The 13,634-nt window shown below is 34.8% G+C and overlaps 1 protein-coding gene across 3 annotated transcripts in view; it reads right to left on the bottom strand.

Annotated features, from left to right (window-relative positions):
* Window positions 1-276: 276 nt before the first annotated feature.
* WDR17 (WD repeat domain 17) overlaps window positions 277-13,634 on the bottom strand; it is a 57,332-nt gene continuing 43,974 nt past the window's right edge. For 2 of the 3 annotated variants that reach the window (XM_061474728.1, XM_061474708.1), the window contains exons 21-30: window positions 13,091-13,190; window positions 11,660-11,799; window positions 9,234-9,254; window positions 8,152-8,263; window positions 7,277-7,418; window positions 7,084-7,186; window positions 6,099-6,200; window positions 3,848-3,943; window positions 3,479-3,662; window positions 277-1,788 (exon numbers count right to left, since the gene is read on the bottom strand). In XM_061474728.1, coding sequence (XP_061330712.1) covers window positions 1,669-1,788; window positions 3,479-3,662; window positions 3,848-3,943; window positions 6,099-6,200; window positions 7,084-7,186; window positions 7,277-7,418; window positions 8,152-8,263; window positions 9,234-9,254; window positions 11,660-11,799; window positions 13,091-13,190 — 1,120 coding nt within the window. In that variant the 3' untranslated portion in view covers window positions 277-1,668. The remainder of the gene's footprint in view (window positions 1,789-3,478; window positions 3,663-3,847; window positions 3,944-6,098; window positions 6,201-7,083; window positions 7,187-7,276; window positions 7,419-8,151; window positions 8,264-9,233; window positions 9,255-11,659; window positions 11,800-13,090; window positions 13,191-13,634) is intronic. The other variant, XM_061474718.1, reaches the window with a different exon arrangement.

Here is a 13,634-nt window from a genome sequence, read left to right on the forward strand (position 1 = left end):
AAAATTATTTCAAAAACTATGAATTTTTATTTCAGTAATCAAACTTTCATTCCCCAACTTCCCAGTGTTAATGAAAGGAAAACATTTTCCAAACAACACCTGCAAGAAGTAAAACATTCTGTTCCAGCATCCAAGCATATACAGAAATGGTTTTGTATAGGTTGCAAAACAACTAAGCTTATTTTGCCCTGCCCAGTATGTTCATAAACCAGAAACCAGAAATAATAGCCTAGGACATCAACAGAATGAATTCTTAACTTTTTTTTTTAAGGGGGTGGGGGGGGGCAGAAATCAAAATGATTTTTTTAAATTTCTAATTTCCTTTCCACCTTTCCAGCATGGTGGCATTGTTATATCCAGTTAAATGAGGGCATTGCTTACCTATATATTGAAGATTTTGTTCAATACGGCCTGCAAAAGGAGACCATTACTTCCAGCTTTACCACAGTTTCTCTAGAAATAGTTCTGCCAGTTTTCAATTTCTACTTCTTTCAATTTTATGTATCTAGCACGATTTCAAAAATTATTTTAAAGCAGCAAAAAATCTAACAACAGACAAAGCAGATTTCTGCTTATGTGCCATCAATTAAGCTAAGAAAGAATAGTATAACCAAGGCATCTTTTCTACAGGCAATTCTGATTATAAGATGTAATAATAAGAATAATTATTAATAAGAATAAGATTTGTCTTATGATTAAATTCCATACTATACACAGCTTTAAAATTTAAATATTCTTAGCATTCTATTGCCAAAATTTTCTTTCCATTTGAGCAGAGCTTTAATAAATAAAAATATATGCAGATGTATATTCTTCTGGTCTTTCACACTATATGTATATTTATAAGTAATATAAAATGTAAAAAGAAAACAGGTATTTTTAATGTATATAACATTTAAATAATTTCAATACATTTGCTGTTTGTTCCTTACAAACCCTTTGTTTAAAAAAAATAAATAAAATTTAGAAATAGATTTTATCTTCCCATGAAAGTATAAGGGGGACAGTTGCAAAAATGAACTTGCTAGAAAATAGAATTTTATAATCTAGGTAGTCAAACCTGTCAAAAGAAAACATTATTAAACATCTTTATACTCTTATTAAAGCACAATAACTAAGGGATGAAAAAATTATCTGTTATAGAATCCTGTGTGCAAAACCTAGTTTAAATTAAAAAGGAGAACACCATGTATGAAACAGCCACAGGATTCCAGTTAGTTTAAAAACAGGTTGCAGTTCCCAACAATAAAGTCATTCTATTATGTACTTGAAATTATGTATTTGAAAGTGAGTTTATGGATATCACAGTTTGTTACCAATATTTTGATAACATGCTGATAGTTGCTTCCTTTCTTTACAAGGCTTCTGTTTACACAGAGCAGGCTGAAATATGTCTGTACTGTCTGACAACAACATTCTTACTTAAAAAAAGACATGGCTGTCTATGTAGTTAGTTCTTTCTTTGGATTCTTAAATAACTTTTTCTTTGGATTATCAACAAACTTTTGTATAGAAACCCTTATTCTCATTTTACAATTGTCAAAGTACAAGTAATTTCCCTTCCAGAGGAGTCAACAGCCATGTTTCTGTCCTTTGACAAGGATGAAATAATTATTAACCCTCAGGGTGGTATTTTAAGCACTACAAAGTACAGAGGAAAACACCTCATCAAAATGGGTTAAGTCGTACTCCTGTTCCTAGTGGTGAAAAAGGATTCACTTTGGCCCACATCAAAGCATCATTCAGTGAAATAGCAGATTTGCCATCTTCAAGGAAAAACACCGGACCCTGCACAGCAAAAATATTTGGGGAGGGAAATTAAAATAAAGTATGCATGAATTGTGTAAAGGCTACCACAACAGCAAGCACATTTTGTTTTACCTGAGAAGAACATGAAAACCTGATTTACAGCTATCATCTACATTCATGGAAAAAATTGTACCCCACCAACTTAAAGCTTTGGCAATAGTTACACATTATAAACCCAGTGAACTTGTTATATTTCAAATTTGGAGACCCAACATTTCATAACCCTTAAGTTTTTAGTTTGTTTTTTAATAATTGTGGTATTTCATATGTTTGGCAATTATTCCAGAGTTAAATTTAGCCTGAATTAGAAACTGAGGTAACACCTTTTTTTTTTCCTTCAAAATACTGTACATATTTTATTGTGTCTGTCATTATCTGTACTGATCTGTGTGTTTCCCCATATGTCAAAAAAAAAAAAAAAATAAGCCTCCATGAATTGCTTGAAAGCATGAAGTCTATGGAATAATTTCAAATGTTCACTATGAAAAGGACAAAATATGGAAGAGCTATTTGCTAGTTTCTTCATTCAACAATATATGGTCTGAAAGCTGCAATTCCATTTAAGTGCCTTCTTAAATAGTTATGTTCTCTGAACTTGCTACATAAAATTAGTAAACCTACTCAATTAGGCTACTATACCTTTGTATTAGCAAAGAGATTTGTGAGCTGATCTGCATGTCTAAAGCAATGGCTCCTAATGGTCACTAATCCAGAAATAAGGATATTGTAGATGACAAGTTGATGACACCATATTTGCTATTCTTGTTGATTTGATTATGACAATGGCAGCTTTATGTGGCTCTTAGCAAATGCTGAGAGTATAGCATAGCCAGAGACCACTGGTCTAATGTGGAAGTGTAGGCAGCAAGGGTTTTTTTAGACTTGATGGTGTGCAGTTGTGAATCTTGTTTACCTCAAAAATCCCTCTAGCATTCTGCAATCTCCAATTTCTGATGCAGAACTATGCCTCTTAATCCCTGAGCAACCCTGTTACTCTTTGAGCTGGCATCTTGTACTGGGCAGAGGAAATATGCTCAGCCTCAGGTCAGACAGTAAATTCGTACTGAGGCACTGTCTGGAGATAGGAGCCTGAAAGCAGTATTTTCAGGCTGTGTCAATTTTCCCCTTATGGAAATGACAACATATACCAAAGAGGTATTAGAAGGATTAGTATGATTTGATCATAAAGCCCTATGTGAGTGATGAATAAATATATTTGAATATTTAGCCTAATATCTGGCTTTAATTAATCGTGACTTACAAGTTTCACAGTGTGCATTTCTATAATGATAAATACCAACAAAAGAATGATGTTAGTATGTGGTTGAAGATACATAATTTCCTGGGTTTTTATTCAAGCTGTGGTGAGGCAGTAGGCAATAAGCTAAATGCACTTTAGACAGAACATTTGGCAAAGGAAATCTGTCTTTCTCAGGGAAATTAAAAAGTTTTGCATCGGGAAACTGGGCAATTATTTGATTGGACAATTCTTTATGTAGCCTTTCTTCTATAGCAGATGCTAGCACTTGTCCTCTTTAACTTCTGCTACTGTGACAACAGGGAAAACATTTTTCTCCCAGATGACAGAAGAGACCTTAGATTTATGGCAAGCTCACAACTGGTCAATGCTATCACTGAGAAAGAACACCTCAGCTCTCTGAAACCATACCTGTATCCTTAGCCCTGTCAAACAAGAGATGTGAACATCTGAATGACTAGGAAGATTTGATCCAGTGACGCAGTCTGGCCCAACCATTCCTTTCAGAGGCTCCTCTTGTATTCGTGATACAAGTATAGAATATACCATTCTCTGCGATTCAGATGGTGGGGTGCATGGCAATTCACTGGTAGGCCTATGAACAAGAGACACTTGTTTTTCAACTATACATCTTAGTTTATGTTAGAAATTAACAGCCACAAAGTACTATTTTTTTACATTCATATTCAGATTTTAAAAAGGAAATAAACACTGCATTTACAACTTAACAGTTAAATACTAGTAGTCTCATTGCTGGTAATTTTATATTTTTCCACCTACTTGTTTAACTGAGTACAAGCTCTCCATGCATCTAGTTCCTCAGAAAGCTGTTCAATTTTCAAAGGTACAGATACTTCCCGTCTTTTCAAAAGCTGACTAAAAAAGAATGCAAGTAATTAAAGTCTAAATTAATTCTAACAACAAACATTTTCTTAGAAGAAAACCAAGAGAGACAGTAGTAATATAAAACTATTGTTTACTGGATATAGAAATAAATTTATGAAAATAAATTGATCCTTCACAATAATCACTATATTAAACCTTAGAAACATTAAATTACTAGATATAAAAGTATACATTTTAATTTAAGTTTGTTTTTAATAATCCCTATTTACACCTTATTTAAGCTTATCTTTAATTAGCTCTGTTTTTTTTTTTCTTTGAGGCCATTCTTATTTTAAGGTTAGATGCATTCTTATTTCTTAGTAATGACAACTTTACTAAAATTAAGGACCCATTTTGCCTATCTATAGCAGATATGATAAAAATACAGCTAGAGAACCACGGTTCCACACATGCTCTGAGATAGCCTTGTTTCACCTGATTACTGTGGAAAACAGTTTCAAAATCCCTGCAGTGAACAGTTATTATCTGACCTAATTGAGCAAATTTGCATTTGTGTTGGGATGCCTTAAAAATGTCCAGCTTAGCATGCAAGTGTCCAGTAAGTTTAAGATGGGATGGAATCTAAAAATCTATGAATCCTGAAAACATTGGGCAATGTGAGGAAAAAAAATAGAGCAGTATTGTTCTGAGAAAAACTTATAGCTGACAGCCAAAGTATCACTTGCATTTTATGTTGCTGCTTTCCATAAATAAGTATGATGGCTCAGAAAAGCAAAAAAAGTAAACAGACTTTTTCCCTGTCCTCTCATCAAGTTTCAGAGATGTGTATGGCTAAAAGGAAAGGAGTGCTGCCAAGACATCTGATGGAGAGGAGTCAAAGAAAAGGGGCAAACACATGGTTTTAAGACATGATAAATTTATATTAATTATCCTTGTTGGGCAATTCTAATAAAATAGCATGAGATGTAGAAAAGGTCACAATTCTATTAAGGTGTGAAAGGACTGGACAACATATATGTAAAATTTATTATAGATGAAGAGATAAATGAGTGAAATTGTCAACAAAACTACAGTGGTTAGACAGAGCAGCCAGTGGAGCCACAAGAGCAAGAACAGTGCCAACACAGCTTGCGCTATAAAAGCGGGGACATCTTGGAGCTGGCCTTGCTATCCAGCAAGTCAGGCAACAAAACCAAAAGGATCTGACAGTCCCAAACTGTGAGGGAGAAATAGAAGTTAGTCAGCTGGAGATTAGCATTGTTACCAAACCAGACAGGAAGACTAAGCAATCCTGGTTATACTCTGAGGAAGAAATACTGAAGTATTGTATATAAGCCTATTGTATTTACCAGATAAGATAAAGATTATTGATTTTAATCTTTCTCCTTCTGAGTGTGGTCACCTCAAGTCAAGTGTATCAAGTGTAATCAAGTGGGTCTGATTGAGTAGGGTCAAGTGGATTGTGCCAAACCAGACCTGCCTGGGTCAAGCCAAGCCTGGTCAAGTCAAGTGGGCCAAGTCGGATCACATCAAGTGGACTGGGTAAAATCAAGCCAAGTCCATTTCTATCAAGTAGGTAAGATCAAGTCAACTGGGTCAGGATGAGCTGGTTCAAGTCAGCCAAATCTAGTCAGGTAGGCCTACATAGGTGACTGGCTGGGGATGAGCTGGGCCAAGGGGGCAGGACCAGGACAGGTCAAGTATATTAATACCTGAGAGTATTAGCTCACTGAGTAACAGAAAGTCAGATCAGGTTTCTTGGTGGGAATCAAGCTAGTACCAGTCATGAACTCTAAATTCAAAGCCTGTCCTTGTTGCCACCGAGGAAGTCTTGGTCTACACATAGATACAAAATTAGAACTGTTACCATCAACATACACTTGTGCATGGAGCTAATGCTGAATACTCATCTACTTCTAAAAATTTTTTTTTTCTTAGAGAATTAAGAGTTTGACTGAAATCTGGTATTCATAACTTGTTTCATTACCTCAGAAACTTCTACATGTATAATTCATAAAGAAAATAAGAAAGGTTATATATTCAGGCTTGGCTATACCCTTATAAGAGACCTGTAAACATTTGTTTTTTTTCTGGGGGAGGGGTAGTGTGAAAGAATTGGGGATCATGTATAGCATACGTCATAATAGGGACAGATTTCTCAGTGTTACTGAAAACACAGTATTACCTTGTATACTCATAAAGTGCAGGTACAATGCTGTTGTACTGTCTTCTGATAGCAAGTAAAGCACCAATGTAACCACACAAAATCAGCAGCTCATTCCGAAATCTGTAAACAGACCAAGTATTAATCATGAATAACAACAAGCATTCGCAAAAACATTAAAGATACTCATATTCAAATTATAATAATGAAACCCAATTTATCCATCCATCTTCTGTGGAGAAACTATGTTTGCTGATTATGCTTACTTTCTGTGTGATGTAATTGTTAAAACAGACTCCATTTGCTTTATATTGATCTCAATTATTAAATTTTAAACAGCATGTACAACTCATAGGTTATTAATATTAAGCACAATAATGTGAAGTTACAAAACCAACATCACTCAAACCTTTCCGTAAACTTTAAATGTAAATAAAATTGCCCTATTTATTAGTGTGGACTTCAGTTTTACCAAGTTTCCCAACAGGCCACAGTTAAGAGTTAAGCTTTTTGCTTCTTTAGTTCTTCACAAGTATACCTGTGTAGGCACCCAGGCCCAGCTTCGATCACCTGTCATAAAGGTGAACCACAGCCATCCAACTACTTTAATTTTGAGAGTGTTAGCTCATATTTCCTTAACACTTTGACATTAAAACTTGCATTATGTGTGGTATCCACTGATCTTTTTCCTCAGAAAACTAAAACCAGAGTGAGATTCTTCTGACCAAAGTAAGATTCTTCAGTTATGACCAACATCGATTCACCTATTATAAATGTCCCACAGAAGAAGTGAAATATCTTTTTTCTTCCTGTTAAATCCTGAAAATTTAGGAAAATTCCATATTCTATTCTCCAGATTTGGAACTAGCCTGCTTGCCAAATTTTCCTTTTTACCTCTTCTGGTAAAAAAAATTATACCAATAGTGCGCAATTATGTTTTTTTTTTAATTCTAAACATTTCTTTTAATGGAAACTCCAATTTTATAAGTAAGGAAAATATACTCACTCACTACATTTATGCAACACTAAGCGTTCAGTGCGTATATAACTTAGAAGATCAAGATATGGACAGATGGAATCTAAAGTCCAATCTGAGCCACAAAGTTGCTCTGTTGAAAAACAGAAATAAAAGATACCTCAGGAGGCAAACTATACAAATGACTTATGCGCTAAAAGTTTTCTTTCACCCAAACACCTACCTTTCACATACTGAATGCCAATAGGGAGAGCCTTTTCAGGTTCTGTGCTTAATAGATAGTATTTTATAGTTTCAAATATATCCCCATCAGCCTGAATTGTCTCTGCCAACCTCATACATTCTTCTACATCGGGAAAATTACACTGGAAAACAAAGATTTTGCCAAAGAATTATTGCAGTGTTCAAACAATTCTCTAAGATGCAGAGAAATACTGAAGTTTGCACATAGCAATAAGATCAAACTCTCTGAAAGAAGAGTCATTGTTTGAAGGACAAACTGCCTATAATGCACATTATGCAAGCCATCTAGACCAGAGAACACCACATGAGGAGAAGGTTCTCTAATTTTAATTTAAGCACTATCAGTTTCCGTTGCTAATGTTGTTTTTGTTTGGCTTTGTTTTTTTTTCAACTTCTTATTACTGCTTAATAGAGTTGCAGTCTGATTTGAACCTTAAGGTCATTCATGGAGCAGACCCTGCTGCTGCTGAAGAGGAAAGGCAGCATTTAAGGAGACAACAGACAAGATGAAAACCAATTCAGGCTAGTACAGAAAGCTGATCTGCCAAGACATGATTAGGCTGCACTTCAGTGATGAGGAGGTTATAAATCTGAAGACCACAACATGCTTCAGGAAGTAACCTCTGTCATGGAAAGACTGCACAAAGAGTAGAATTAAAGAATTAAAGTTCTTCTTGTGCAATACTGAAAATAAAAATTAAGACTAAAAGAGAAAAAAAAATACACAAAAAAGGATAAGATTGTTAGTGACAAATTTACCCAACAGATTTATTTGACCGTAAGTTTTCTAAAATTTGTAAACAAATCAATACATAACCTCTTGTTAGCATTCAGGCAAATTCTTTTTCATTGTACCTTTTCATGCAGGTCATTGATTTCTTCTGTGCATCCAGGATAAAAAGCACATAGCTTTGCTAACTGCAGTTTATTATCAGGAATCACCATAAGAAGATCAACTGCTAAATCCCTGCACAAACAAAAGATGATACATAGTTACTCTTGATGGTTTGTAACAGGAGGAAACTGTTTTCTCTTTTACATTACTTTTAGAAATAAGTATTTACTGAAAAAAAAATGAAATATATATAATTCCAGAGAAGAGCAGAAGAGCAGAAACAACCTCAGTCTCCAAGACTATTTTGGTGCAATAAATGAGGCTTTTTTTTGGGTAGTCATGAGTTTTATTTTTCTGTTGCTTTAGTCCATTGAATTAAAGAGCTGTGCAACCTAAAGCATCAGAACCACCTCAAAGTGAGAGGGAAGAATATGTGAGCAGGGACAGGAAGGGAAAGTAGGACCCATCCAGTCTTGAAAGAAGGGAAGATGTTTATGTGGCTCTGTCATGAAACCATCCCCAAACTTTAGGGTTTCTAGAACTCCATGATATCACCATAAAGCATCTCTTAGTCATCCAGAATGGCTAGTGCTCCTATGACATTACAAAAGAGATTACATGATACATGAAAAGAATGTGATCTTTCTGAAAGGAAAATTGTGTTTTAGAAAACTGACATTTCTGAAACACTCCTAACTTTTTACCATTATTACTCCCTCCCTGACACAACAAGCAGCTGAGGGGAAAAACAAAAAATATTAGGAAATTGTTTTGAAACAACTATTTTACTGAGCTTTTAATAACTGGTTATGCTGGTTGTTCTGTGACTTCTATTCATGTAGGCATCATTTCTCCTGTGACCCACAGACTGACTTGCCTCTGTGTAAGGCATAAAGCTCCTACTGAATCCCCTTGGATGTTCAGGATGTGGTCTTTGGCTTAAAAATATTTGAGTAAGCTACTGTCCAATATTTCCAACTGCTTTCTATCCACTTTCAAGTATTGATTGCACTTAAAAAATTAGAACACTTAGTTTAAGCTCATTTTTAGCATTAGTAAAGTCACAGGTTTTGAAATCTCTTTTGATAAACAAACAAAATACCTGTATCCAAGTGATGGAAAGCTAAAAAGAAGACATTGAAACAGTAATAAACAAAACTTTGGTTTGTATTCTTAATTTACAAAGGAAAAATCCAATGGAAAATAACTAAACTACAACAGCAAATCTAAGGGTCAGGTTAACTGACCTTAACAACAAAAAAATAGCTTTCCATTGCCTTTTGACAACCTAAAGAAGCTAATGCCACAAGGTCTTTGGAAAACCCGTTATACTATTACCATGCAAAAACCACTTTTCCAAGTTACAGAAAGGCTTTTTCAGTATATAGAATATTTCACAAGTTTTAAAACTATTTTCAAGATCAGTTACTCACATGGACTCATCTTCACAGGCAACTTAAACTTTTTAAAAAACTAATAGAAATTTTTCAGCCAAAACCATGAAATCAAATATTTACCCAAGGAAAAAAAAAAATTCTAAAGCCCTCATATAATGGCCTACTAATGGTGTTACATGGAGTTTTTAAGAATCAAACTGAAAACACGGACAGTATAAAGAACAAAATCAGGTTGCTGAGTCTGCATATGTGGAATTCAGTGTCTTCAGTAAAATACTGTTAGCCTTCTGAATAGCAGAAGATTGATTTTAACCATATTTAGATGCTAAGCACAAATGAAATGAAAATGCTGTTCTTAAAACACTCACACATTTTCCCAAGGCTGTAGATTTGGAAAGATCAGGAAGGGCATGATTTTTTTTTTGTTTTGATTTTATATTTTAGAGCATTTCTAAAAAAAAAAAAAAACCAAAACAAACAAAACCCCCATACCACTAAACCCCAAAATACATTTCACCAATAACTGATTTCATTATTAACTCATTAAGGTCCTTTTGGTATTCCTTGAGGCATCTACAATTAAGTGTGTCTCTACAATGGAATGTTTCAAATTGATGGATATCCCTAAGCATAACAACTAGTAAAAACAAAAAGGGAGCCCTTCAATATCACAGGGCCTTGAACTCAAGCTTCTCCATACATGAACTTATACATGCAGTGGCCCAAGTGGTATTATGTTGTGCCAGTATCTCTTTATTACAGAATATGAAGAGATTCAGGGTTCTCTAACCTTTTCCTACAGAACAGAAAAATATGCTGTAATGGCTGCAAATCAGAATGCAGGATTGCAGGGTATAGCTGTGATAGGTGTTCAGTATAGCATATGAAACCCACTGAAAAATCCAAAAGTAAACTTAGGCAATATGCAATTTTATCACATGTACCCATGTCGACTTCAGTGTACACACGCATAAGTTTGCAGAAGCTTTATGCACATAAGCATAAATACCATACTATTATTTGTCATACACTGAGATCAGAACTAGCTTTTGTTATGCAACTGGAAAAAATATACACTGTTTTTCTCAACTCTATATTCAGTGCTTCCTATCAGAGGCTACATAAAAAACACTCTTCACAATGAAGGCAGGGAGATCAGAGGAAGAGTTTCAGAGACTTTAAATGCTGCAGAATGGAGTTTACAAAAGAACCCTTTTAGAACTGGTGCAATGCAGAAATGCTAAATCATTGTAAAACCAAAGCAGCACATTGTCCACTACTTATTTTACCTTTTTCTAAAATACTTCCTTGTCTAAGGCAGCCTAAAAGCTTTGTAAAGATGAGTTCCTCTAGGTTTCTCTTAGATACTTAAGCAAATAATTCTGTGGCAGAAAAATTGATGCTTAATTGCAGTATCTGTTTATACACGCATTTTCTATGAAATGTTAATTCTGAAACACCTGTACAGATGCCAAATATACCTTAGAAAGATTTCCTGCTTTTCACTGGTACACAAAAACACAGACCAAAACTGTGTCCTTCAAAGTAAAACCACTACGAGAAGGAAAAGAAAATTTAGCAAAGTTTCCCCTATACGCAACAGATAAATTACTTACTCTTGTAGAATTAAATAGTAATCCAATTTTATCCTTACATCTTGTTAGCTATCTTGTATTCCTGAAATCAATATAAAATAATTCCTCACCCCCATAGATTTTTATATTTTTCATTCAAGCACTCAAAAATCACCTCCCAGATCCCACTTAAGCTTTTGTTCTTTTTGACTTTTTAATTCAGTTGTAGTTTTACTTTGTCCAAAAGAGCCATTTTTACTCAGTGCAGACTAGGACTTGCAATGCTACCCATTGCCCAAGCACCTAGGAATCTTTTTTCAGTGGGTTTCATACTATGTTTGATAAGGATTCTTCTCTCATTTACACCACATATAATGTATTTTGAGATTAAAGCAGAACATTTATATGCCCTGTACTTCAAAGGTCTAATATAGCAATTCTTATTGAACCTATCCATGGTAGAGTTTGGGGTCTATAACGCTTTCAGTATGAAACACCTTTATTATTTTGTTGGGGGTGGGAGGAAAGAAATCTTCTTTGGATTAAGAAATTCTTACCATGTTGTTACTGTCATACATTTTCTTGCTAGTAATTCTAGGGCATAATGTGTTGCTTGTGCTGCACTTTCTCCTAAGACAGTACCCACACTGATTGCCAGCTCCAGTTCATTTCCACGAATCAGGTTTGTCATCGCAAGCTTGTTCAATGAAAAAATTATATCATCAAGGGACACAAGCATTTTTTGGGATTCACCATGTTGAGCATACGACATTCATTTACGAGACTGCTTTTTATAGAAGGATAAAATAGGCATTAATTAAAGCAACTCTATACATAATTTGGGTCTCTTAAATGAGTAAATAATTGTGCACCATGTGTTAATCAGCTTATAAATAACCAAATAGATTTACTTTAGCAGAACCTTTTTTTATTCAACCAAAAATATTACATAAATATTACACCTAAAAAGCATGACAACAATTCCTTCTAGTCTTAAGTAAGGACACTAGGTTTCACAACATGTTATTTCCTCTCTTCTGATGAAAGAAGACTCAAAAAAATCAAAACCAACCAAACAAAAAAATAAACCAACTAAGGACTCTCCTATTCTTACCCTCTCTGGTCAGCTGGAGTTGCTGATAGGCACAGCATAATATTAAACAGAAAGACACTACACAATGACTTGAAATATGTCTATTTTGAAACACAGGCAATGACAGATTATTGATTTCTCTCTTAACAGCCCATTATGACAGAATTCTACTCATTTGGAGGGATAGAGGAGGAAAAACATTGAGTCAGCAACAACAAAATCTAGGGAGAATAAGGGGAAGAAACTATTTTTAAAACTACGAAAAGAGAGAGAAAATTCTAATTAAAAGTTTCCTATGTGTCACTGGTTCCTACATAGACTTTTTCCTACAGTAGTGAGGCACTGGAACAGGTTGCCCAAGGAAGTGTGAATGCCCCATCCCTGGCAATGTTCAAGGCCAAGCTGGACAGGGCTTTGGGGAAATGTGGTCTAGTGCGAGGTGTCCCTGCCCATGGCAGGGGGTTGGAACTAGATGACCTTAAGGTCCTTTCCAACCCTAACTATTCTATAAGGTAGAGACTGCATCAAAATAAAGTTCCAGTTCTGAATGGGTCTTTTGAGTTACCGTAAACAGTAATACTTGTATGCATATGTATATATGTAAAGTACCTAGGTACCTTATATTTTCTAATATAACAAGATACTATATATGTGAAAATACAGTAATAAAATACTACTTCCTGTACATGATGGAAATCTTGAATTTAATGGAATCAGGGATATTGTAAGGATCAAACTCTCTATAAATTTATAGAAAGCAAACACCAAGAATAAGTAACACATTTTAGAATGTGGTACATACATTTTTAAAAATAATTAACATGTGGAGATGTAAAAAGAAAGTCAATGTTGGCCTTTCCAAGGCCTTTCCACTTAAAAGAGAAAAAAAAATTACCTCTATATTTTCAACAGCCAGATGGCAACATGCTGCAAGCACTGCATGGCCATCCTGGAAATACCATTCTGCCAGTTCTTTACTGACCTTGTGCAGAAGCCTGCAAGAACAAAATGTGAATTATGCAAGGTTACTTAAAGGTTGGAGTTCTTCCGCTCTTAATTTATGTACAAGTCACCACATTTGCTTCTGTACCCTAAAATTTCTCTTTGTCTTACAGAAAATTATACAACTAGCTTTAAAAATGCAATCAGTTTGAGCTTCATCCACCAGTTATATTGCTGCACATTCAAGTGGGTCAGTTTCCCAAAATCTACTTCAGTATGGAAATGGCTCTTCATTTTGACAGAAGATAAATCCAATATTTGGATATTCATGCTGTACCTGTGAACTCTGCATAAGTATTTCTCCATCTGCTCAAAAATCATATATGTAAATGAAGTAACTACACAACCTCCAAGCTGCTTTTGTTACTACACACATAACTTGATAATGTACGTTAGGTTTTTGAGCACCATTCTAAGCAAGGAGAGATGCATGTTTT

Source organism: Pezoporus flaviventris, unplaced genomic scaffold (assembly GCF_033815535.1).
Source record: "Pezoporus flaviventris isolate CSIRO_AGI_PZ_B2104156 unplaced genomic scaffold, CSIRO_AGI_Pfla_v1 ptg000002l, whole genome shotgun sequence".
Taxonomy (NCBI): domain Eukaryota; kingdom Metazoa; phylum Chordata; class Aves; order Psittaciformes; family Psittacidae; genus Pezoporus; species Pezoporus flaviventris.